We start from the raw sequence: 26,508 nt of genomic DNA on the forward strand, positions 1-26,508 counted from the left end.
CGGGAGGTGGATGATTCCTCTCAATCCTCTTAATAATCCTAAATGGCTGTATGGTGAGGACTAACAGCTCAGCCCCGACTCAGAGGGAGGTGGGCGAACACCAGCACCTCCACGGGTGGGTGCCGGGAGCTCAGGGTGAGCCCCCTGATGGCTGACTCTCACCGCCGTGGCCCTGGGCCCTGCAGTGGGCGCTGCGTGGAGGTGAGGAAGTGAGCTGAGGCAGGAGGAGCCCCCGAGCCAGAGTCTGACAAACAAGCATTGCCAGTGCTCACGGTCTTATTATTATTCTCCTCGGAGATGAGGAAAAGAGGCTCAGAGGGTCATGGAACTTACTCGGGGACACAGGAGCCACTCTCGTCCCCAGTCCCCAAGCTTGTGCTCTCCTCCCTCCCCCGCAAATGGGCGAATGACAGGTTGCTCCCATCTGGAGTTGTGCTGTCTTTTCATGGTGAACCAGGACTCCCAGAATCTCCAATCAACAGGACCCTTGTCTCCTGACCTGGGCTGCCTTGCTGCTTCTGGAAAAGGGGGCAGGGAGGGAAGGGGCTGCTTCTAACATCATGAGCATTACATGGGCGATGGGATACAGGGGCTGTTTCTCCCACCAGGTATGCACTCTGGGCTGTGTCCTGGCTCTCAGCTCCCCACCCACACAGAAAGGGGTTCAGCTGGCATTTTAACATGGGCTGCTGCTTCTGGGTCTGGCCAACACTTGCTGATCTGTCAGGATTCAGTTTAAACAGGAACTCCTCCAAGAGGCTTCCCCAGCCTGAGGGATAAGACCCCACCCCACCTGCCCAGGACCTGCTTCTCAACACCTGGCTGCCCTGGACTGACTCAGCCAGTGGTGGATAGGCACCTGCCCTTCTCTGAGGACCTACAGGGAGCCTGTCTGCACCTTTCCTCCCTGTCCAGAATGGTGTCTGCACAAAGTAGGTTCTTTTGTGTGTGTGTCTTTTTGTCTTTTTCCAGGGCCGCACCCGCAGCATATGCGGGTTCTCAGGCGAGGGGTCTCATCAGGGCTGTCGCCGCCAGCCTATGCCACAGCAACTCAGGATCTGAGCCACGTCTGCAACCTACACCACAACTCACGGCAACGGATCCTTAACCCACGGAGCAAGGCCAGGGATGGAACCCACAACCTCAGGCTCCTGGTTGGATTCATTAACCACGGAGTCATGATGGGGAACTCCACAAAGTAAGTTCTTAATAGCCATCTCTGGAACTACTAAATGTATGCACTGTGGCATTTTTCATTGAAGAGGAAGAATCAACATATTATTTGACCACATCTTGCCCAGCCCAGGGCCTGGGGTGCAAAATGACACGGCAAACGCTCCTACCCAAGGTCGTTCAGGGCCCAGGAGTTCCCAGGAGCTATGCGGGGACTCTTCTCTGGCAATATCAGAAGACATTTTTGGTTGTCACAACCAGAGGAACGGGGATGCTACTGGCATTTCGCGGGGGGGGGCCAGGGATGCTGGAAAAGACCTTGCAGATGTGCAGGATGCCTCACAACAGAAGTATCTGCTCCCGAGAGTGAACAGTGCCAAGGCTGAGAAAACCTGGAATAAGAGGCTGTTTGCTTATATGGACGGACGGATGGTTTGAATAATGCATCGTTCTCCACTTAACAACCCAATGTTTCTTATTTACACAAGATGATCAAATGTCAGTTGTTTTATTAAAACACCCCTGGGACCCTGAATGATCCAGAGAAAAACAGAGCTCCCCACAATTCCAGGAGCTTACATGTGAACCAAACCTATCTCCTGGTCTCTTTGAAGACCCCTCTCCTGACTGGTCATAACCAATATTTTGTAAGCCTTATTTCTGCCAGGCACGGGGCTAAGCATGGTATGTGTGTGATGTATTTTTAATTCTCAGAAACTTTCATCCTCCCAATGGTACGTGAGGAAAGAGTGATGCAGAGACTTAAATGACCTCATGAAGGTAACACAGCTAGTAAGTGGAAGAGAAGGGACCTGAACCTCTGGTCTGGAACTCGGGGTGTTGAACACCCCACCCTGACTGCATCCAGTGCTCAGTAGGACTGTGAGGTTGTGAGGCCCAGTAAACGTGTGTCTCCTTCATCTGCATTCCTGGTACTCGGCTCCTAAAGCGCTTGGAATTTCCTAAGGGTGGCAAGCAATCAAGGTGCCTTTTGTGATGCTAATGAGGTGGCTTTTGGAAAGCCCTGGGGTCTGCTAAGGACTGGGCTGGTTTCTCCCGGAAGCTACAACTCCACCGGAGGGATTGGAGGCTGGGAACTTTAGGTCCTAACCCCTAGGTGAGGTGAGGGGCCAGAGATTGGGTTCAATTACCAGGAGCCAAGGATTTAGTCCGTCTGGCTTCCTTAAGGGAGTCTCCACAGAAACGCCAAGGACAGGGTTGGGGGAGCGGTCAGGCTGGGGACATGAAAAGGCTTGGGGACTGTGGCACCTGGAGAGGATTCAGAGGTTGCACATTCCCTTCCCACCTGCATTGTCCTCTGTCTCTCTTCCATGTGGCTGTTCCTGAGTTACACCCTCTTCCATCAACTGGTAACCTACTCTACTCAGTCAAATGTTTCTGTGTTCTGGGAGCCACAAAAATAATTGAGCCCAAGGGAGGCAGGTGTAGTCACTGGAACCTCTGACCTATAGTCGTGCAGTCAGAAGCACGGGTGACAACCTGTACCTGGGACGGGCATCTGAATTGGGGAAGGAGGACATTGATTTTTTTGTTTTGTTAAACATTAAAAAAAAAATTATTAATTTTTTGTTGTGCGAATTTCTGCTGTAGAGCAAAGTGACCCAGTCATACTTATATATACGTTCTTTTTCTGACATTATCTTCCATCACAGTCTGTCCCAAGAGGCTGGATAGAGTTCCCTGTGCTGTACAGTAGGACTTCACTGCTTATTCATTCTTTTTAAAAATTTTTCTTCTATTATAGTTGATTGACAATGTTCTGGTAATTTCTGCTGTACAGCAAAATGATATATATACATACAGACAGACATACATACACATTCTTTTTCTCATATTATCTTCCACCACATTCTATGACAAGCTTCCTGGTGCTGCACAGCAGGACCTCATGGCTTCTCCATTCTAAATGTAATAGTTTACACCTACGAACCCCAAACCCCCAGTCCATCCTATTCACAGTGGGGCCGTCTGGAATGACTGAACCTTTAACTTAGGGCTCTGATGCTATCCCTGCATCTTCAGGTAGATAGCATCTGAATTCAGCTGAACTGTCGGGGGCGGGTCATAGAACTGCTTGCTGTGGGGAAAGTCCTACAACTCCGAATTGCCAGAGCAGCATCGTAGGGTCACCCCGTCTGCTGGGGGGCTCCCAAGTGCTGCTCACACATGCAGTAGAGCACTTTCCACAGGGCTATTCGAGCCCTGCCCCCAGCAAGTGACCTGAGAGCCAGAGACCCAGGATTCAGAGCAGAAGCAACAGGACCCATCAGAGAACCTGGTCTGTCACCGAGGGCATAAGGAAGAAAAACATTTCCTGCCCCCAAACTCCATGAGGAAGTATGGTTTTTCTTTATTTTGGCTTCAAAGCAGATGTCTTCTGAAAACATCAGCACCGGGAAAATTCCTAAAGGGGGCATGGCGTAGAGAACCCAAATCAAGCCAGGATTTTTGGGGGACATTAGCCACAGCCCTGTCACTCGGCTCCTCCCTTTGAGGAGGGAAAGGAGTGTCTGAAAAAGCAAGTCATCGCTGCCTGTGTACCCCTGACTCCATTCCCTAAGCACAGGTTGCAAAAGTTCACATTTTTAGCTAACATTTTGTGTGATGCTTTTCTTAACTTTGTAAGTTGCTATTTTACTAGCAGCTTCCTTTTGGGGCATCAGATGGCAGATTGGATGATTTAAGGGGAAAAATGTGGTTGTATTTGAAGTTTGGGGTTTTTTTTTTAAAGCCTCTAAGAGTCTAATGTCACATTCTGGGGAAGAACACAGCACCACGTGTGGGCATCTGACATGTCTCTTAAGGATGGATGAAACCTCTCTGTGGCGGCAGGTCATCAGCTGGGCTGAGAGCAGCACCAGCCTGGAGACTGTGACTGCCCCCCTCCCCCACTCCCACCCCCTGCCTAAGAAGTGGGAAAGGTTAGCGATGGGGGGGCTTCTCCACTGGAAAATGCTCATCCACAAGGGATCCAAAGAACTTAGCCCAGGGCCCAGACTTGACCAAACAGGGTATCCTGGATGTCATCCAGATGCAGCTCTCAAGGCAATGGTGAGTTCCCCCACCGCTGGGCCCAAGTAGGAAATCAGATGCCCCCACAGAAGCCCCAGCTGTTCAGAGGCGATTCTAACGGGACTTTAGGAGCCCTGGAGCACGGTGACATAGGAGAAAGAATTCCTTCTCAGGCTGATGCTGCCCATTGCCTGCCAGGCACCAGTGTCCCCTCATAGGGCTCTCCGGACCTTCCATCACCTGTCAAGGTCTTTCATGAAAACTGCATGTTCTTCTGACCATACTGAGACACAGGGCCGTTAAGAAACTTGCTTCTTCAGCTCAAAGAGGGAACATGCAAAATTGCAGGTGACCAATCCATGGGAGATTTTATGGCTGAGACTTGGAAAAGTCCTGCCTCACTTCCGCCCACCTTCCAGAGTTGGCCAGAACTCAGTCACAGGGTCCCATCAAACCCTAAGGGGTGCTGGGCAATGTAGCTGTGAACCCAAGAATGGGGTTGGGGAGATCCCATCAGTCTGGGAAGCCAGATTCAAAACCACACTCTATCATCTTTCAATCACCCATCTTGCTCATTCCCACAGTTAACACTGAAAGCTTTCAAATCCATATCTGGACAGCACTCATTGGTGGAGATGACGGGGGTGAAATTTATCTACAGAGAACCTGTGGAGCTGTCTGGGATGCAGCTCAAATGCAAAATTGAGCTACTACTTACTGGCAACTTGCTATGTGCCAGGCAACGAACCCTGTGTTCTCATTGTCTTGTCACCTGTAATCCTCACCCTGTCGGCATTAGGTCGTGACAATGACCGTCCCCATTTTGCAAACGAGAAGCTGAAATGCTGACAGGTCGCCCAGTGAGTCACAAGAGAATGGGGAATATCACATGCAGGTGAACCTGATCTCAGAGCTCAAGTGCTTTTGCTCCACTGGCTTTTGCAGGCTTGTGGGTCTTTCTTCCCATCAGTAAGATTATGTGCTGAGAAATAGGCTTTCTACCTCCTTGTCGTATTATTTCAACCACAGCATTAGCTCACTTGCAAAGGGAAACATTTTCATAAAATATTCAGTATGTGAAATATGAAAGAAAAGAAATATGTCCACAGGAAAGTCACTAATCAAAGCAATTTTCTCATCCAGTTGCCTTACGTGACTGGTGTTCTAGTCAGAACAAGAAAGAAACAAAGGGTAGACGGCCCCACATCCCATGCTTATCAGACAGAGCCGCCTGGCATGCTCTCAGCTTCAAAATTCCAGGAGAAGAGGCACGTGTGGCCACAGATTCCTCGCTCAGAGCCATTGCTGGCGTCCTACATGGGGACCCGGGAAGGTCTGTCACCCTCATCTGGAATCACATGCCTCTGAGGCTGTCAGACTCTGCACCCACAGATGAGAGGGAATGCTGAGAGATGGGCCTGATCAAGCAGCCTCGTTTCCCTTCTGGAAAATGTGCAGAAAAGGATCATCAGGGACAAACAGGAAAAAAAAAAAAAAAAAAAAAAGAGACCATGGGGGTCAAGCTGCATTTCTATTCTAGTCCTATTATTGTTTACTGGTTTGCTTTCTTTTGGGGGGTGTGGGGAAGGTTTTGCCCATCGTCATGGGCCCCTAATTTGGCGAAACTCTGACACATCAGAACGTGTTTTAAAGTCAGCGTTGCGCTGTTTCTGTCCCCTCTCCTCTCCTCTCTCTGCAGAAGAACAGAGTCACAGAGTGGCTGTGATTTCTAAGCCCCAATATCAGAGAATAGGAGGGGGAGAGAGCAGGGGACTAAATGGCTCCGGCCTGGAGCACCCACCTCTCTCACCCTAATCCTGAGACAATAAAACGGGCCACAGGGGGAGGCTTTGAGCAGAAAAGCCTCAGGCCAGGGCTGACTCACTCAAATTAAATCTACGAAGCAAATTCAAAGGGGGAAAAGCCAACAAGAAGTTCGTTAAAAAAATAATAATAAAGACTATGACGTTCATTTGAATGTATGGTAATAAACTTTTACACATTTTAATCTGTGTTCTATTTGACAATCCTTCGTTGGCAGATGTTTCTTGGCTTTTAAAAATAGACCCAGAGTCCAAATGCCCACAGCATGAGATTTTTCACATTTGCTAATTTGCAGTCGTGTATGTGTGTCCAGTTCGGTCTAGAGGCCACCCTAGGGGACAGCATGGGTGCCTGGCTGAGAAGGCAGCTGACCGTTGGAGCCCAGACACCACAGGGGCTGCAGACCCCGTGGCAACTAGGATCAGTCCATCCAGTCCTGCCTCTGCCGTGGCTGGACTTTGCCCCGAGGTGTGGGCTCTCCAAGCTGTTCTTAGCGCCTGTGTTGGAGACACTTCACCCAAACCCTTGTCTTTTCCCCTCTGGGCTCACAATCAGACTGCATTTCCCAGCCTCCCTGACAGCTCAGTGGGACCATGTGACTGAGTTCTAGCCAGGGGGAGGTGGCAGAAAGGACCTATGACTTAAGTTCCCTGGATGGTCGCCTGCACGCTTTCGCCTTCCGTCTTTGAGTTGAACAAAGCTGACCCTGTGGCAACTTCACCTCTCTGTTCCTCTGACTTATTCGATGGGGGCCAACCCAGCATCCGCCCCTGGACCTGCTCTCATCAACAATGAATGAAGTGGAAACACAACAGTAGAGCTAGTGATGGACTTCATAGACTCTGAAATCCAAGTTGAAGGCTTTGCTTCCTCACTAGGTGACTTTGGGCGAGGTTTCTAACATCCTCTAGAAGGGGAACAACTAATACTCACTGGATAGTAATGTGGTGAGCTAATTAAAATGGATAGTAATGTGGTGAGCTAATTAAAAATAAGGTATAAAATGCTTAGATACAGTAACTCTGGCATTTAGTAATACTACCTAAGTCTTAGCTGCCACTCTTACTATTGCTGCTACGACTGTTATCATACTTACTGTCATCTGGGGACTAGCACATGCACGCCGAGGTCTGTGGAAGGATTGGCCAACAGGGACCTGCTGTACAGCACAGAGAACTCTACCCAGTGTTCTGTGGTTATCTATGAAGGGAAAGAATCTGAAACAGAACGGATGTGCGTACAGGGACAACTGGGTCACTTTGTTGTACAGCAGAAATGATCACAGCCTTGGCAATCGGCTATATGACAATAACACTGAAAACAAAAAATGGAGTTCCCGCTGTGGTGCAGCAGAAACGAATCCGACTAGTATCCATGAGGATGCCGGTTTGATCCCTGGCCTCACTCAGTGGGTCAAGGATCCGGCGTTGCTGTGAGCTGGGATGCAGGTCGCAGATGTGGCTCGGATCCCATGTTTCTGTGGCTCTGACATAGGCCGGCAGCAGTAGCTCCAATTCGATCCCTAGCCTGGGAACCTCCATATGCCACACCTGCAGCCCTAAAAAGCAAAAAGGTGTGCTTAGAAGGGTGTCTAGTGCATAGCATTCGTAAATGTTAACTGTCATTACTTTCTGAAAAATAACGTAATTGTTATTATACACTTGTCTGTAGTATAACAACGGAATCTATAGGAATAAAGCAAAAATAATGAGTATAAAGCCTTACCATGATACCTGTATTGAAAAAAAAAAAAAAAAGTCAGCCTTTAATAAGGTCTGGTTCTAGTAAATGCTTAAGAGAGAAAAGAAGGTTCTGAGGGTCAGGAGGAGGCACTGGGCACGGATGATGTGACAGAGGCGGTAGAGACAAGGGGGTGACTGGACCAACACCCAACTTCACCTTTTCCACGATATGGCCCTGACACCCACCATCCGGTTCTGAGTTTTGGCTCAGCAGAATCAGGAGGCAATACACAGCCAAGGACGGAGGAGGTTCATGAAATGGGACCTTAGATTCATTGAGAGTCATGAGCTAGGACTCAGCGGGTCCGTGCACGTGGGCAGGAAGAATGAAACTTTATTTCCACTAGTCTGTCGCTGTGAGCTTGCATTCCTTTAATTATGAACGTAAGCAACACATCACAGTAGGGTTACCAGTGCCTGTGACTCTGCCACCAACAGAGGGCAGAGCCTTTTGCAGTCACGTGACATTCTAGTAGTCACAGCTCTCTCAAAAATATCAAAAAAATGGCTAATCGCTATTTCCAAATGACCGTCACTACTAGACGTGCTTGTTACTTAATGTATTTACAAAGAAGGTAACCCTTTTGCTGGGTCACATTTATTATTTTAGTAAATGCATGTCAATATACATGGTTTCCTTAGTGATCCTAAGTATCTTACATTGTGTCTTTTAAGACTCTGATCTTCAAAAGGGCCCACGGGTCCCCTCAGATGCCAAAGGAGCTCAAGGAGCAGCAAAGGTAACAGCTCCTCAGTCTAGGGTCTTGAGGACCCTTGGTCCTAAACGCTCGAAGGGACAGGACTCCAGATGCTGGGACGACCCAGGGGTCCTCCTGGACCCTCACTACTGCCTCTATATTGCGGAGCTAAGCACATTCTTCCCAAATCCTATGTCGGATCATCGTAAGAGCCAAGCGTGATGCAGAATGTGAATCTAGTGGCTGAAAAGAACAGGTTCTACACAAACGTGGGGCATCAACCACAACGTGCTTTGGGAACTCCACAGACTCTTCTCCCGGCCCCTTCTGAGTCTTCCGAGTGCTGCTCCCAGCTCCTCCCAGAAGGCTACACGAAAGAAGCTGCCAAGAACTGTGGGAGGCCCCTGGAGGCACTGCTGTCATATGGTGACCGAAGTCCTGGCTGGACCCCTTGCTAACTATGTGGCTGTGGACCAACACTGTCACCTCTCTGAGCCTCTGCTTCCTCTTATTCATGATGGGAAGAATGACAGTGGAATGAGAAAAAGTGCAAGACAGAGCACCTAGCAGTGACCCACGTGCAGGGCTTGGCGAAGCCCAGTGGTTAGAATGACAACAGAGATTATCATTGTCAGCATTACTGCGTGGTGGCAGGTGTTCAGTGCTCCTGGGAGAGCCTCACGTTTCCCAGACCCCTTGTAGTCGGTGCCATGGGACAAATTGCAGCTGGCAGACTTTGGGTGAAAGCGATGGGTAGCATCTCTATGCTGAGACCATGAAAAACACAAAATAGCTCCCCCCTTCTCATTCCTGCCTGGCCGTTTGGACAGCAGAGGTGTGTGTTGACCTAACGGAGCCACAAGACAGAAGCAGCCTGTATCACCTGATCACTAGGAGAGAGCTGCTCTGCAGAGTCACCGCATGCTCACGGGGCAGGTCCCCCGAGCATGCAATACGCCTCTGGGTCAGCCAAGGAGAGGTCCTTGTCACCTGTTCCTTCAGCACAGCCTCACCTCTCCTGACTAACATGGAACCTAAGCAAACCACGAAGCAGCAGAGGCCATTTCCTCATGAGGTCCTGGATCTGCGGGAGGCACACCTAGAATTCTGCACATGAGTGGACAATTCGTTTGCAACATCTGGGCAGAATCTAGCCCAAAGATAGCAGCCCAGGGACTACAGGGTCACTCATTCCCACGTCTAGGAACCATCTGAAAACCCCGCTGACCCAGCACAGCACTGCTCCCTGGAGCTCAGGGAGTGCCTTGATATACTGTGCTTGTGTTCAGTGCTCCCAGGGCTGAAACCACGAAGGTGCTGTTTCTCTCCGGCATCCTCTCTCCTTCACTCCAAAGGTGCAAGGAGCTCAGAGCACTGCAAACGGCTCTCAATATCCGTGTGGCTGCCAGTGTGCGATGGGGAAGGGCGTGTAGGACCAGAATTCCGGTCTATGGCGCTCCTGAGGACAGCACAGGGGCAATGTACGAAGCGTCATTAACACATTTCAAATCAACATGCAGAACGAATCAGCTGTTTGAGTATTAATTAATATTTTTGCAAACTAATTACATTAGAATGACAAGGCCAGGAAGACACTCAGCGAGTTTACTAATTTTGTTCCACTCCTCTCGTTTAAACGGCTACATGGATTACCACTTTATTCAATTTTTATTTTTTTTTAATTTACCAGAAATGATCTAAACACCACACTATTTCACAGCTATCATCATTTATTCATAGCTCAATAGAGGAAGCCAGAATAGCAATAACTCTTTCTTTCCCCCCTCCTCCTAATTGTCATTCTGGTGAGATAAGTGGAATAGCAGCCTCTAGTCAAGCTACATTAGTGCCGAGAGTCAGGCACAGTCACGAAGTTTCTCCAAAGTGTGCTAGCATCATTTGTCATGAGAGGTTTGTGCTGAGCAATCAGACACTAACCCAAGGGGGTTTTCGAGCCTACTTCCCCCATCTTAGCTGGGCTGCCGGTTCAGAAGGCAAATTGCCTAGAATCAAACACGAACTCTGCCTACCAGCCACACGGCCGTGAACGGATCCCATCAGCTCTTGTGAGCCCTGGTTTTCTCATCCATGAAATGAAGGGTATGTGAATATGCATCCACCCAAGCCTGCTGGAAAGAGAGTAAAAGAGGTCACGCGTGTTGAATGCTTAGCGCCAAGCCTGGCACACGACAGGCGTTCAGTACATGCTGGCTACCCTCGAAGGCCACCGCTGTCATCACCATCATGAAATGTCCCCTTCTCTGCGGCCCCTTTGTCATGTGCTGCCAATCCACAGGTCCAACAGATCTCAGTTCTCCTCTCCGCTTCGTCCCCCGTCCGCACCCACAGACAATCCAAAGCAGTCTCTTCACCGTTCACCAAATTCCACCCATATTATTAAAATGTGCCATGCCGCATGGTACCCAGTATATGACCCCCAAAGTCCTGTACCAGCCTTAGAGCCAGGGCCTGGGGGGGAGTGGGAGAGGAAGGTGCGTCATGTCCAAGTTGCCCCTGGAGATATGACCGCCCCCTCCAGGGGCTCGCTCGCTCCCTTGAACCAACCTCATTTTATTTTATTATTTTTTGTCTATTTATGGCTGCACCTGTAGCACATGGAAGCTCCCAGGCTAGGGGTGGAATCGGAGCTACAGCTGCCAGCCTACACCACAGCCACAGAACATGGGATCCAAGCCATGTCTATGACCTACACCAGAGCTCATGGCAACACCGGATCCTTAACCCATGGAGCGAGGCCAGAGATCAAACCTGCGTCCTTAAGGATCCTAGTTGGGTTCATTACTGAGGAGCCATGATGGGAACTCCCCCGCCTCCATTTTATTTTATTTATTATTTTTTAATTTTATAATGATTTTTATTTTTTCCATTGCAGCTGGTTTACAGTGTTCTTTTGATTTTCTACTGTACAGCAAAGTGACCCAGTTACACATACATGTATACATTCTTTTTTCTCACATTATCATGCTCCATCATGAGTGACTAGATATAGTCCCCAGTGCTACACAGCAGGATCTCATTGCTAATCTGTTCCAAAGGCAATAATTTGCATCTATTAACCCCAGAGTCCCAGTCCATCCCACTCCCTCCTGCTCCCTCTTGGCAACCACATGTCTGTTTTCCAAGTCCATGATCCCCACCTCTATTTTATTTTATTTTATGTTATTTTTTATTTTTGCCTTTTCTAGGGCCGCTCCCATGGCATATGGAGGTTCCCAGGCTAGGGGTCTAATCGGAGCTGTAGCCACCGCCCCACGCCAGAACCACAGCAACGCCAGATCCGAGCCAAGTCTGCAACCTACACCACAGCTCACGGCAACACCGGATCCTTAACCCACTGAGCAAGGCCAGGGATCGAACCTGCAACCTCATGGTTCCTAGTCAGATTCGTTAACCACTGCGTCACAATGGGAACTCCCCCACCTCTATTTTAGAACTTGGCTGGAAGCATCTGTTCATACATCTGTGTATTTTACTAGAGCACAGGCTCCATGAGGGCAGGAAGTGTGTTGTATTCATTTTCTGTGACCAGGGTCTAAAAAGGTAGCCATCGCATAGCAGATATCCTTTCAGCCTGTTGAATCAGGGCGTGGTTCTCCAAAGAGGTCCACTCGCCTGCAGAACCTCTGAGCCCAGCCTGAAATCCAGCCACAACCCCTCATCTGCCCTTGTCACTAGACCCCGTTATTTCCATGATTCTCTCAGGGGGGCCCACAGGTCACTGACCTTTATAAACCTTTGCGTTTGACCTTGGTTTCCACAACCAGTTGAACTCAGCTGACTCTGAACATCCCAAAAGCCCGCTTCCACTGTCCTTTCCCTAAACCTTCCCTCATCTCCTCCCTGGAAGCCCTCCCACCATGCATCAGTCCAGTTCTCCTTTGCCATGGATAAACACGTGCTGGACCCTTGGAATGATGTAACATTAGAGACTCTGCCGGGCTGGAGCCTCCGCTGTTTGGTCTAATTTGGTGCATCGAGTCTGAGAGTTAGAGTGAAATGTGAGCCCCGAGCACATCTTTTGATCTGTGACAGTCAGAAGGTTGGAATGTATAATGCTATGGAAATAAATGGTGTCAAAACGGTGGGAAATAATTTATGGCGTGGGAATGGGTTCTGTGATCACAGAGCACTCACAAAATCTTAAAACAGAGAGTCGAGGAGGTTGGTTGAGCCGTGGCAGGGGAAGGCTGGCAGGAGAGAGAACGGAGAAGAGGAGAGATGGGACTTTTCGCACGAGGGCGGGAAGGTCCAGCCTCTGCCTCTGAGAGACAAGAGGTGACTTCTGGTTTCAGCCCATCACCTCGGCTGGCTTTGGAGTCTCAGAGTCATGGAAGGGATCCCTGATCCTTTTCCTAAAACCACCATGACTCGGTGCATTAACCAGCTTTAGCCTCAGTTTGCCCGTCTGTAAAACACACTCACCTCATAGGGCTCTTGTAAGGGTCAAATTAAATAAGGTATAAAACGATCTGTAGAATGCCTGGCATTTAATCAGATACTGATTAAAAGCCAGTGGGTTCTCCTCCCCCCGCCTTTGGTTACTCTTTTTCACTAACCCCACTGCAACGTACAAGTGGTGAGAGGCTTCTCATTCATCCTCAAAACCTGGCAGTAACAGAAACTATATTTTTTCCTGATATAAGCAGTAGAAAGAGAATTTTATGGACTGTTTACCTTCTTCGAGGGAAGCTTAATTAATTTCCGTGGAGTGAGGTACTTCTGAAAGACTCAAAACCTGATGCATTGATTTGGTTTGGGGGCTTTGATTTTGGTTCTGGTTGGTACCTATCACCTCTGTTTCCTACTGTGACTTAGGATGAGTTCCCAATAATGCTAATAAAAATACCTACAATGACTAGCATATATCAAGGGCTGCTTATGCACCAGGTAATATGCTACCTGGCTTCCATACATTCTATCGTGACTTTTCGTGTTCATCAAAAAGCTCTAAGGTCCCATCTTTAATTATATTCAGTCACTCTATGGAGAGGACACACAAACGTTATTTGCCTGAGTTTTACCTCTAGCTGGGATTGGAGATAGGAAATGCTGGAGCTGGGGTTTGAATTTGAGCATCGGACTCCACAACCTACACCCACAAGAGTCATGTTCATGGTAGAATGTACTCAGCGTTGCAGATAGGTACCGATTCAAACACTGTCCCTGCTGTTTACTTCTTGAGGAAGTTTGGTCAACCCACATGACCTCTTAGACTCTTGGTCTCCTATTCTGTGCCATATGGATGGTGACACTCATTCTATTTTATTATTATTATTTTTTTTTTGTGACACTCATTTTAAAGAGGGCCATGAAGCTAAGGCAGGCTCAGCACATGGTACACAGGGTGAATGATGCCGTGCAATCATGGCTGCTGCTGTCAGGCTCAGCTGCCTCCCCAGCACTCCCGGATGTCAGTTTGCTGGACAGATCTCGCTGGTCCATCAGCCTCTCATCAGTGTCTCCCATTAGCGCTCCCTCCCCATGCTCCATTATTCTCTTTAACCCCCAAGTCTACCTCTGCTCCCCTTATTCTCGGCTCATTTGGCTCCCTCTGCTCTCTCCTGGGTATATGAAGGACTCCAGGCACAACCTCTTTGAGTCTCTCTTCCTTCTCCAAACTCATCCATGCTTACTCTCCATCCTTTCTTTCTCTGTCACAGGAAAAGATGTTTTTCCTCCATCCAGTCAATGCCAGAGCTCCCTGGCACAATGCTGAGCCCTGGCCACACACAGTGAGGAAAGCATGGTACCCTCAGGGAACTTGGATCACGTGTCAGCAGGTAAACCCCATCTGTGCTCGGATCCCCATGGTCATATCCCCTGAGACCCGTGCTCCAAGCCCAGGACATACCCAAGCCTCTGCCATCTTTACAAGTCCTTCAAGCCAGCGACCATCGTTGCCTTGGCTCCACCGCTTGCCCCTCAAAAGGCTGGTCTAAATGGTGTCTATGCCTCTTCTCTTTCCATCCACTCCCTAAGCCATCTACATCTATCTTCTGCTCCCACCACCCACGTTGGGAAGGCTGTGGTTGGGGACCCTAACGATCGTGCACCTGCCAAACCTGGTGCCCTCAACTCGGTGCCCAGCCTCCCTGACTTCAACAAATCATTCACTGCCCTTGCCCCTTTCTTGCAACCCTCCTCCCCTTAGGTTTCCATGAGATCCTTGGCCTTGGTTGCCCCACGTGGGTTGTGGTCAGTTCCACACTCCTTCCTTGTTCCCATAGCCCTTTAATGCCTATTCCCTGAAAGTGCAAGCTCTTTCCCTTCTGTGCCTTTTCTCATGTTCTCCACTTTTCTTGACTTCAGAAAGGCTGTGCTCTGCTTACTGCCTCCTCTGGGAGGCCTCCATAGCTATGTCACTTCCATCTAGGCTCATTTATGCCTGAACCCAGATCGAAGACTTACGGTCTCTGGAGTAGGATTCATGGACAGGGCTTTGCTCTCATGAGCACGCTGGCCCCCATGTAACAAATAAAAAGATACCATTTATGATACAGCACCTCCCCCCATCCCCAGCGTATCTGACCGTATGTTCTTCGAGGGTGGGATTGGACGTCAAAGTTGTATGTGCATCCCAGAACCCAGAGCTTTGCCTAGAAGAGCTGTCGCTTAAATGTCTTTAAAGGTTTTACAAAGGCCAACCTTCTCTCCAAGTGAGAATTCTGGGCCTTTGAATTAAGACCTGATGACTTTTTAAAGGTTCTTTAAACATTCTTTGGAGCTGGCTTCAAGGACAGGGAAGACTATCAAAGTGTGACTGGCCAATGAGACCAAGCCAAGTGAGCTCATTGGAAAAGTCTGCTGATCTTCAAGTGGATCGTGTCCTTCGTGGAGAGGAGAGAGGGCCATGGCCTCTGACGTGAATGAAGCCAAGTAGGTAACTTCTGCCTGCTTAGGGGCTGGGTCAGCCATGATGCAGAATCCCCCACGGCAAGTTCTCCAAGCCACGGGTCTCCAACGTCTGGTTATGTACTGTCTTACTTTACTGAAGGGATAAAGGACAGGTGAGGAAGCAAAATAACAGTTACGGATCATCTGCGCTGTGCTCTGCCTTGAGCAGTGCGTACAGATGATCAAATTTTAAAATTCAATCATTTGAGGTTGGTTTTCATTTATTCCCCTTTTACTGACAAGAGACTTGTTTAGCAGCTAAGTGACCTACCTCAAGCTCATGCTTTTTCCACTGTACCTTTTTTTGGTTTTTTTTTTTGTTGTTGTTGTTGATTTTTTTTTGGCTGTACCCGTGGCATGTGGAAGTTCCTGGGCCAGGGATTGAAACTGCACTACAGCAGCGACCTAAGCCACAGCAGTGACAATGGCAGATTCTCACCTCGCTGAACCACCAGGGAGCTCCTGCTGTAACCCTCCTGGTGCAATAGCTCAAGTGCCCTTGTCAAAATGTTCTGGCTTCTCCAGTGACTTGGAGTGGCCAGGACTGGTCTTTGGTTCACAGCAGGAGAAACTCAGTCCCTTCTCAAAAGCGCTGGTTTCTCTCCAAATGCATCAGAGTATTATTCTAAGAAGTTCTGAAGCCCCTGGATCTGCTTTTGTGAGACTCAGGATTGAGACAGGAAAAACATGTGATACCTTGGCCTGGGATAAAGTGTCCTCTTGGATGGGGGGAAAAAAAAAATCGGTGGAAATAAGAATCCACCTGTGTTTCCCAAAGGCAGTGGGGGTTTGCCACCTGCACTGGTTCCCAGTGCAATTATTTGGGATAGCAAAACCACAATATCAATCACTCTCAGTTCGACTGCTTTGCCATGAAATGGGAACAGGCCAATTTGTCAAAAGTGAGGCCCTCCACTGGGTTTCTGTCACCATTAAACTATCAACAGGAAATCATTCAGGTGAGACAAGAAACCAACCCGTAACTGAAAAGAAACGATTTTTTAAAAAACAGCCTCGCCCACCACCTCCTCTGTGTGGCTGTCGGCAGAGCTACCGTGGGGCTGGGACTCAGATCTCTGTGTCTCTGTGCAGCTGGTGGCGCAGCAAACTCAAGACGTAGGTGTTCGCGGGCTGCGCCCAGGCGACTCGGTTCTCTCTCAGCAGGGCAAGCTGCGTGACGATAAATAGGGGGAAATGTGTATGCATTTGTGCGATAAAACGGGCTTAATGATTCTGAAGGGGAGAGAGTCCAGGAGACGCACACTGGCGACTCACGAACAAAATGGAACCATGCAGGGCCAATTAATGTGCAAATATGTGTGTGCTGAACTTGCATTCCATTTATCATGTGGACACGGAAATTGGGCCATTTATCTGTTATATTATGTATGTGACATCTTAGTTTGGTTCTCACAGGCTGCTCGGGGACAAAGGGCCATGTGCTTTGTGGCTAGCCGAGGGAATTTAAGATAAATTCTTCAGCTGTCATAAACACTGCCAGGCAGAATTTGGTCAGAAGATAAAGCTCTTTCCTCTGTGGGGTTTTAACATTTCTCAATAGTCCATGTGCCATCTTATTACAACGGTGTGTGGTGTGGGGAGGGGTGGCATATGCCATGAAAAATTACTGGCACAAACAGCTTGCTGTCATGTTTTCAGAGTCCGGATTTAGCAAACGTTATTCACACACTCACTGTCAAGCTGCAGGGAGAAAGGGAAGGGGCAGAGCCATTCATTCTCACGCATTCTGAGGGTTCGTCATTCTTCTTGTCTCGCTTTAACCCAGCATCTCCTCCACAGGTGGGGTTTGTTCTGCCTCAATTACAACTGTTGGTCTGTACTTAGGGGGGAAAAAGAAAGTCATTCGAGAAGGAAAAGGACCTCACGGAAGCACTTTCCAGAGTCACTATTATTTACCTAACAGAACATGCCATGAATATGGATCGTGCATTAAATAACGGTGGTGGCTTGCTTTGATGAATTGCCATTAGAAATTCAATTAATAAAAGGTTACCTCCCCGAAGTAGTGCAAAAAATATGATCTGGCTGCCGCAATTACAACTGAGCCTTAGAAACAATGGTTAGGAGAAAGGAAAAGTTTTGCATTGGGTTTTTTTTTGTTTTGTTTTTTTTTCCCATCTGGGAAATAGGAGCTTGGAGTAAAACTGAATGAATGAATATATGTGTGGATGAATGGGTGAGCTTAGGCTATTTCTGATCTACAGTTTTTGGTCTGTCTTCTGAGCATTCCTACACATCCTCATTTTTTTCATTACCATGTTTTATAGTTTTTGTGTTTTCTTTTTCATTTTTGCTGCTGTCTTTTTTTTTTTTTTAACCAAAGAGCTTCATTTTTTTTTTCTTCGTATACAAATGACATGCTATGAAGTACACACAGGTTAAGGCAGCGCTGTGTCATGTTGACGGCAGCCTCTGCAACCACATCTAGATGAAGGCGTTGAAAAGTCCCACCTCCCAATCAACTCTTTAGTGCCCCTGCTTGGGGGCAACCACTACGTACTTTCTCCCCAGAGATGAGTGAGGTTTTCTACATATGTAAATGAAATCATCCAGGGTGTACTGCTTTGATTCTGAATGTTTAAAACCTTAACACGATGTGTGAAACTCATACAGGCCATTTCATATATCCATTGATAATTCCTTTTTTTTTTTTTTTTTGCCATGCCTGAGGCATGCAGACGTCCCTGGGCCATGGCCTGGATCTGTGCCCACAGTTGAGACCTGAGCCACAGCAGTGACAACACCACCCTTAACCCACTGAGCCATCAGGGAACTCCCCACTGGTAATTATTATCATTATTTATTTAGGGCCACACCCAAGGCATATGCAAGTTTTCAGGCCAGGACCTGCACTGGCGCCGTAGCTAAGGCCTACCCCACAGCTCACACCGATGCCGGACCCTTAACCCACTGAGTGGGGCCAGGCATCAAACCTGCAACCTCATGGATCCTTGTTGGGTTCATTACCGCTGAGCCACTGTGGGAACTCCCTGTTATTGCCATTTTAACGCTTGCCACAACCTCATGCAATGTGTAGTCCTTCTCATTCTGAAAACGAGGAAACAACGTTGGGGAGATTCAAGACTGGCTCAAGCAATTGGTCCCAGAGTGTCGAGAAGCAGGTGATACGTGGGGCTCCTTACCCCACCCCATCCTTCTGCCTCCTGGCCCCCTCCCCATCCTAGGCATCCACCCCCCAGGCATCTAAAATAACATTTATACCATTAATGCACCACAATTCCGGAGAACTTCTGCACATCAAGCTCCCCTAGCCAAGAATGGAGACATCTGAATGGGCGTTTCCACTCTTTGCAATGATCCCCCACTAACCTGTGGGCTGCCAGAATCTGCCTCCGAGCTCTTTATTCCACATCCCCCTCCAACACCCACGCGATGGGTCCAAAGGAGGCGAGTTACCCGCACGGGGTCCATGAGGAAAGTGAGCCTGAGCCATTAAGGTGACATATGACGCCACACAGAGCCCCAGGCTCCTGAGACCCGAGCTGGCACTCTCTCACCCGCACAGCTAGTAACTTGCGAGTGGGAAAACCACAGCTCCTCCACCCTCCGTTTCTCGGAGGTACCCATCAGGTGACGCCAGGTACCATTCCCCAGGATGGTCACTCTGCTGGTGACCTCTGAGCAGCATCTTTTGTACTCTGTGCCTGTTGTCTGCATCTGCCACAGCCCCCTTAATGCGCCAGAGGCTGAACTGGGAGAGGAGAAAGAGGGAGGGATGGAAGCCATCCGAGAGACCGAGACTGATGAGGTTTCACTGCCGAAGCAAGGGCGTGTCTGTGGAGCTGGAATCGCCACGGCGGTACCCAGACTCTGAGGGCAGCAGGAGAGCCGTCTTTACCAGGAGACTCAGCACACACACCACACAGGGTAGTGGGGGAGCCGGGCAGCCCCGCACTCAGAGCCGTGGAACCCACACAACGGACAACACACCATCCAAACCACCAGGATACTGCGCTGAGCACAAGCGCAACCAGAACACCCGCTTCATTCACCACCAAAATCATCGTCATCATCATAACATTTCCAAATGTCCTCCGAAGAAACAGCAAAACCACATGTCCTACCTCTGCTTTGCTGGCAGCCAGGCTTGCCGAAACCTGCAAGTTAAAGGAAAAAAAAAAAAAGACATTAGTATTGATTCAACAAGAAGGTAATTGGATTAATTGTCTTTTTAAAGGCACTGGCATCAATAATTTGTTATGACCCAAGGGGACAATGGGTGCAAGACACACACACACAAACGGAGGCCCTTTTTTTTCAAGCAAGCACAGGAACAAGATTTGTTTTTCCAATCCTGTGTATAAGGTGCAGAGGATAATTAATATTTTCAACACATTATAACAATCTTGCCAGGAAAAAAAAAGAGGGGGGGAGGGCTGTGTGTGGTGCCTGTGCACTGATAATGGTGAAATGAACACCGACAAAGCAAAGGCAGGAAGACATCGAGGGTGTGTGTTTTTTTCCCCTTAAAGTTTTGAGTCTGTGTTACAAGAAGGTAAAACCACTAACTATAGCGACAGTGGCCTTCTGTTTCCAAAATGCCTCAAAATATGATATAAAAGTGGCTCCAGGAGTTCCCGTTGTGGCGCAGTGTTTAACGAATCCAACTGGGAACCATCAGGTTGCGGGTTCGATCCCCAGTCTCGCTCAGTGGATTGAGGATCCGGTGTTGCTGTGAGCTGTGGTGTAGGTCGCAGACGCAGCTCGGATCCCACGCTGCTGTGGCTGTGGTGTAGGCCAGTGGCTATAGCTCCGACTGGACCCCTAGCCTGGGAACCACCATATGCTGCGGAAGCAGCCCTAGACAAGGCAAAAAGACTAAATAAATAATAATTAAAAAAGAAAAAAAAAGTGGTTCCAGGCATCGTGCCAAGTCCTTCACGCCGATTGGCTCATTTCATCCCCAGAACAACTGTTATTATTCCATTTCCTAGATTAGAACATGGGGCTTAGAAAAGTCAGTTTTCCAAGCTCAGGAACTTATTAAGTTGAGGAAGTCGGACTTAAACACAAGATAAAGTCACAGAAGTTTGGGGCTCCTACCCAACCCCTGCTTCTGTACAAAGCATTTGCTTTAGACCCCACATCATCATGCTCACATCTGCCTACCAGGGAGCTCCCATCTAGGGGCAGATGGGGTATCTGTCGCCCTGGTAAGGCCTGGAACTCTCGGCCCTGCAACTTTCTACTGATACGTGAGGCTGACCCGGCCATTCTCAGCTGTTTTCCTACCTGACAGCTATGAATGGGATGGTGTCCACCGCCACCCCAAATCTGTGAAGCTCTGAGACCCAGTGGGGCGGCATTTGGAGCTGGGCCTCTGGGAAGTAGTTTGGTTTAGACAAGGTCCCAAGTGAGGCCCCACAAAATGGGATTAGTGCCCTTAAGAGACACCAAAGAGTTTGCTTCCCGTCTCTCTCTCTCGCCACCTGCTTGCCCAGGAAAGCCCCCAGGAGGGCACAGAAAGAGGGCGCCACCTGAAACCCAGAAACCCAGGGTGAAGAAGGACTCCTGCCGGATGCCAACTCTGCTGGCTCCTTGGCAGTGGACCTCCAGCCTCCAGAGCTGCAAGAAATAAACCCCTGCGGTTGAAGCCATCCAATCTAGAGTATTTTGTTATGCTGAGCCAGGCTAAGACAAGCCAGTACCAGCACACCACTGTCAGTCCAACTAAGGGCCTAAGAAGGCATGGGATGGGAGTTCCCGTGGTGGTGCAGTGGAAACAAACCCCACTAGTATCCATGAGCACACCGGTTCGATCCCTGGCCTCCCTCAGTGGGTTAAGGATCTGGCACTTCTGTGAGCTGTGGTATAAGTCACAGACATGGCTAGGATCTAGGTGTTGCCATGGCTGTGGCACAGGCCTCAGCTGCAGCTCCCATTCGACCCCCTAGCCTGGGAACTTCCATATGCTATCTATGGGTGTGACCCTAAAAAGCAAAAAAAAAAAAAAAAAAAAAAAAAAGAATGCTTGTGATGGTATCACTTACATGCGGAATCTACAAGATGCAAATGAACCTACCTACAACACAGAAACAGACTCACGGACACAGAAAAAAGTTGCCAAGATGGGGGGAGAGGGAGTTGGGATGGTTGGGAGGTTGGGATTCGCAGATGCAAATGCTCATACACGGGATGGATAAACAACCAGGTCCTGTTGTAGAGCCCAGGGAACTCTACTTACTATCCTGTGAGAACCCATAATGGAAAAGACTATGAAAAAAATACAGGGAGTTCCCGTCGTGGCGCAGTGGTTAACGAATCCGACTAGGAACCATGAGGTTGCGGGTTCGGTCCCTGCCCCTGCTCAGTGGGTTGACGATCCGGCGTTGCCGTGAGCTGTGGTGTAGGTTGCGGACATGGCTCGGATCCCGCGTTGCTGTGGCTCTGGCGTAGGCCGGTGGCTACAGCTCCGATTCGACCCCTAGCCTGGGAACCTCCATATGCCGCGGGAGCGGCCCAAAGAAATAGCAAAAAAAAAGACAAAAAAAAAAAAAAAAAAAAAAAAAAAAAAAAAAATACAGACATAAAGGCATCACTTTACTGTATAGCAGAAATTAATACAACATTGTCATTCAACTACACGTCAGTAAAATTTTAAGAAAATGTGTGGGTTCCTGCAGTGGACGAGCAGCCCCTTAGCCCAGCGCACAGCACCATCTCCCCACACTCACCCTGAAGCCACCAGGCCCGCCCGCACCTAAGCCAGCGGCCCCTGAAGCAGCTCCGGCAGTGCCTGCTGCGCACTGGGCAGCTTTCACACATCATTAGCCTCCTAAACGGGAGGCCAGCCTTCAGACTGACCTTGGCCAGGAGGATGCATGAGCTGTGGCCCGAGGCTTACCAAGGCCAGCCTGGAGAAACCTTCAAAGTGTGAGGGAGGTCAGAGCCCAGGGCCTCCGTTCCCCTCCCCCTGTCTTTCCAAGCTGGGGCTGGGAGAGGAGCCGATTCCGAAGCAAGCAAGCGGCCACATCCCTAAAGCCCAAGTGTGGAAGAGCCCTGGCCGCACAACCTTGTGTGTGTGTGTGTGTGCGTGTGTGTACATGGCTCGTGTGTGCCTGCATTTTCCTGCTGTAAGCCGACAGGCGTTTTTTGTTTTGTTTTTTTTTTTTTTGCATTTTAGGGCCACACCTGCAGGAGCATATGGACGTTCCCCGGCTAGGGGTCCAATCAGAGCCACCACTGCCAGCCTACACCACAGCCACAGCCACAGCAGAACCAAGCTGTGTCTGTGACCTACACCATAGCTCACAGCAACGCAGGATCCCAGATCCACTGAGCTGAGCGAGGTCAGGGATTGAACCCGCGTGCTCATGGACACCAGTTGGATTCATTTCTACTGTGCCACGACGGGTACTCCCCCCCTCCCCTGACAGGCATCAGTGAAGAATAAACGTGCTATTCAATAGCCACAGCCCTCAGGGAGCACGTGGGCAACACAGTTCTCAGCTGATGCCTCTAATTCCCTCCACTTCATACTTTGGCATCTGTCTGCTCACTCTGTCCATTTTGCGTCGCATGATCCCTTTCATTCCCCCCATGAGGCAAGGCCACTTCTTGCATCTACCCTAGATCAATACCAACATAAAGAGGCGAAGACTTGTCTGTGTCCTGCTGCCTTGTTCATGATACCAAGACATTGCTAAAACATGTTAAATGTCCACAGATAAAAGAATGCTTAAATACAGGGTTTAAACCCTCCAAGGCCTCCAGGGGCCAGACAAGTCACAGAAGTATACAATGTGAACAGTCTGCCAGACATTAGGGAATGGTGAGGTCTGCGGCAAAACATGAGACACCTCCTTTAAAACCATGTGCATCCCATTTATAAAAGGCAAAATGTGGTTCTAGCCAAACACAACACCTCTGTGATCTAGTTCCTAGACAGCCGGTTTGTGATCCTCTCAGCCCAACGAATGGACCCAGTCATGCTATAACATAGGATCCTGCAGCTAGAAGCCAGCAATGAGTCCTCACGTTCTGCAACACATACTGTTAATGGACAAGGAAAGACAGAGAGCAGTGCACATATGACGGTACCAAAATTCTAAAAAAATAACGGCAGTATATATACATTAAGGATTCCTATAACCAAGCAGGACCCAACCAGGCTTTCCTGGGACAGACCCCCTCCCCCATATCCTCTGCTCTAGTTCCTCCCAGAAGGACCTGATAACAGTGTCAGATGCCCATCTCCTGACTTGTTTACAGAGGCTAAAACCCCCAGCGAATGGGAGGTGTTAACTCTTTGATGACCCTGAGCCTACTGGAGCCTAAGGATGGATGATGTGCACACCTGTGACCCTGCCCTGTGACCTCCGCATCAACCAATCAGAGAACTGCACAAGTGGCTCACATACCCTGGCATGTCACCTGGCCTTTAAAAATGCCTCCCTGAAGAGTTCCTGTTGTGGCTCAGCGGGTTAAGAACCTGACTGGGATCCATGAGGATGCAGGTTCGATCCCCGGCCTCCCTCAGTGGGTTAAGGATCTGGTGTTGCCATGAGCTGTGGTGTAAGTCGCAGTCGTGGCTTGGATCCCGAGTTGCTGAGGCTGTGGTGTAGGCCAGCGGCTAAAGCTTCCATTCGACCCCTAGCCTGGGAACCTCCATATGCTGCAAGTGTGGCGAAAGGGAAGGCAGGAGGGGAGGCAAGGGAAAGGAGGAAAAAAAATAAATAAAAATGCCTCCCTCCCTGAAACCCACCCGGCAGATGGGGTATTTTGAGCACTGGCTGCCCCAGGTCCCTTGTTTGGCACCTGCAATAAATGCTGCAGCTTTCTTCAGCAGTGGATGGGCTTCGCTATGCAAGGGCAAGGGCACCCCAACTTGGTTTGGTAACATTCCTCCTCCCACCCTCACCACCCCCACGCACCCACACACAGGAGTATGGCTACAAAATGCCCGGGAGGACACACCTCAAACCAACACATGTATTACCTCTGAGGAAGAATGTGGAACTTGATGGGAACCTGATGGGTTAAGGAAAGGCGTGGGGAACGTCCTCTTTTTCTGAATCATTTGACATATTTCACTGAGAATGTATCCATCTATTATTTGTCAAGTTAAGTATAAATATTAACTATGATGAAAACAAAGCTTTACAGTTTCTCAAGGTTAACAAGAAACCTTATAGAAATGTTGGCTTGTTTCATCGAAGAGAGGACTAAAGACAATTCTCTCACCCATTCATATATGTGATGACAGAGAGTAATAGGGAGTTGTGTGGTTATGCAATAGGGAGTGGTGGGGCTTGTGGCCAACCGGAAATAAACCGTATTTCATTTATGATTTATTATTCTACATATTAGAAAGACATATGAAAAGCAAATGGCGAAAGTTATCGGAATCCTCTACATGCCGCATTCAGTGTTGAGATTGTGGTCGTGATTGATTATGTTAGATTTGCTTCCAACACACATGGCTCAGGGTCATTCAGGAACATGGTACCCACAGACCTCGAGGTCTGTCTGTAATCCACCGTGGCATTTGGGCAGAGAGAGGACTGTGGAGGCCGGCTGGGGAGTGAGGGTTCTTTAAGGGCTGCGGGTGCCAGGCTGAGGCTGTGAGCTTTTATCTTGTCAGCAGCAGCCATCAGAGGGATCCCAGCAGGGGGCTGATATGATTAGAGCCACGTTTGAGGTGGGCCATTCAGTGGGCCAGCACAGGGCACAGAAGGGATGCAGGAAACTCCCGGCAGGACACTTCTTAAAGCTTTGTTCCACCGATTTCCCATCCCTTTAATCATTTCCCTTCCTCTTCTTCCCTTTCTCTACCTGTGTTTGAAATTGCAAAGGCCGACATTAAGGGTTTTCTCTTGGCTTGTGTGGGGAAATTGATGTACTTGCATGAGTCTCTCAATCCCCACCTCAACCCCAGGAGCTGGTTCTCCTGTCATATTTTCAGATGGGGAAACTGAGGTGGGGGTGCAAACTTCCTTCCCGAGACTCGCAGCAAGAGTGTCAGAGGCGGGGTTTGAACTCAGGTCAGAAGCCAAAACGTCCCTCAAAACCCATGCAGGCATTCTTCCCACAGAGATGAGGACTTTTCCTGGGGCTTCCCCAAATTAGCCGATGTGAGGACGGAGTTAATGGCTAAGTGGGTGGCTCCCTCCGCACCTGTGTCCGAGATGCCCAAACACCGTCCAGGGTTCTGATGCTCCAAACTATTCCGTGGTCTGTGCTGAACGAGCTAGGTACCACTCTACGCCTTTTGCAGGGGGAGGGGTGGACGGGAGAGAACCCACTCAAAGTAGCTCAAGGACACAAAAGAATGTATGAACCCATCACCCGACAGAGTTCACTTTCAGTGGACCCAGATAAGGACCAAAGAGGTTGCCTGACTTCTCTGGCAAGTGGGAGACAAAGGAAGAGAAAGCAGGTCTCCGTGACTGAAGACCAGGCGCAAACCCAGGGACACAGGGGAGGGTGTGTCCCTGTGACATCCTGGTCTCAGTGAGTGACCTCTTCTCTGCCTCTGGCTCCCTCTCATCCCTTCCCCCCACCACCAGGGCTTGCTGTGGGGCCCCCATGGCTGTGCGGATGATGTCACCAGTGGCTTGCCAGGCAGGAAGACAGAATCATCCCATCTCTCCTCAAACATGACCCTGCTGGGGCTTCAGGTTTGTCTCCCCAGCAGCAAATGACCCCACTGTGCCAAGCAGCACAGCATCCACCTGTGAAGTTGGGGTGTCACCCGAACAGGCATTGCAGGCTGGTGAGGACATCCTTCCTGTGCCAGCACTGGGACCATCTCTTCCCTTGACCGTCATTTAAACGAAAGTGTCACCTCCCTGTGCCGTGTCATCTACCAGGCAGTGTCTGCCAGGCTGCCAGGTTGGCCTTGGCTTGGATGGAAGGAGTTTATGGAAAGTTCTGCTTGGGAACAGCACCAATGTGAGGGTTCTTGGGTTCCACCCATTCTCCTCCCATCTAGCCGTTTTCCCATCTGTAAGGACATCGGGAAAACCCGGAGCACCCCGGCCACCCGCAGGCATGGGGAAGCCCAGTCTAGCTGAGGGCGAAACTCCCAGCTCATAGCCACCTTCACGTTCCTCGCCTCCAATGCTCTGACTGTGCTGGCC

At 49.3% G+C, this 26,508-nt stretch overlaps 1 protein-coding gene across 6 annotated transcripts in view; it reads right to left on the reverse strand.

Moving 5' to 3' along the window:
- RBFOX1 (RNA binding protein, fox-1 homolog 1) overlaps window positions 1–26,508 on the reverse strand; it is a 2,271,070-nt gene that overhangs the window by 1,704,048 nt on the left and 540,514 nt on the right. For all 6 annotated transcript variants that reach the window (XR_002342915.1, XM_021088068.1, XM_021088065.1 and 3 more), the window contains exon 4: window positions 19,492–19,524. Coding sequence is in view for 5 of the 6 variants with exons in the window: in XM_021088068.1 (XP_020943727.1) it covers window positions 19,492–19,524 (33 nt within the window). In the remaining variant the exon portion in view is untranslated. The remainder of the gene's footprint in view (window positions 1–19,491; window positions 19,525–26,508) is intronic.

This window comes from Sus scrofa, chromosome 3, assembly GCF_000003025.6.
Source record: "Sus scrofa isolate TJ Tabasco breed Duroc chromosome 3, Sscrofa11.1, whole genome shotgun sequence".
Taxonomy (NCBI): domain Eukaryota; kingdom Metazoa; phylum Chordata; class Mammalia; order Artiodactyla; family Suidae; genus Sus; species Sus scrofa.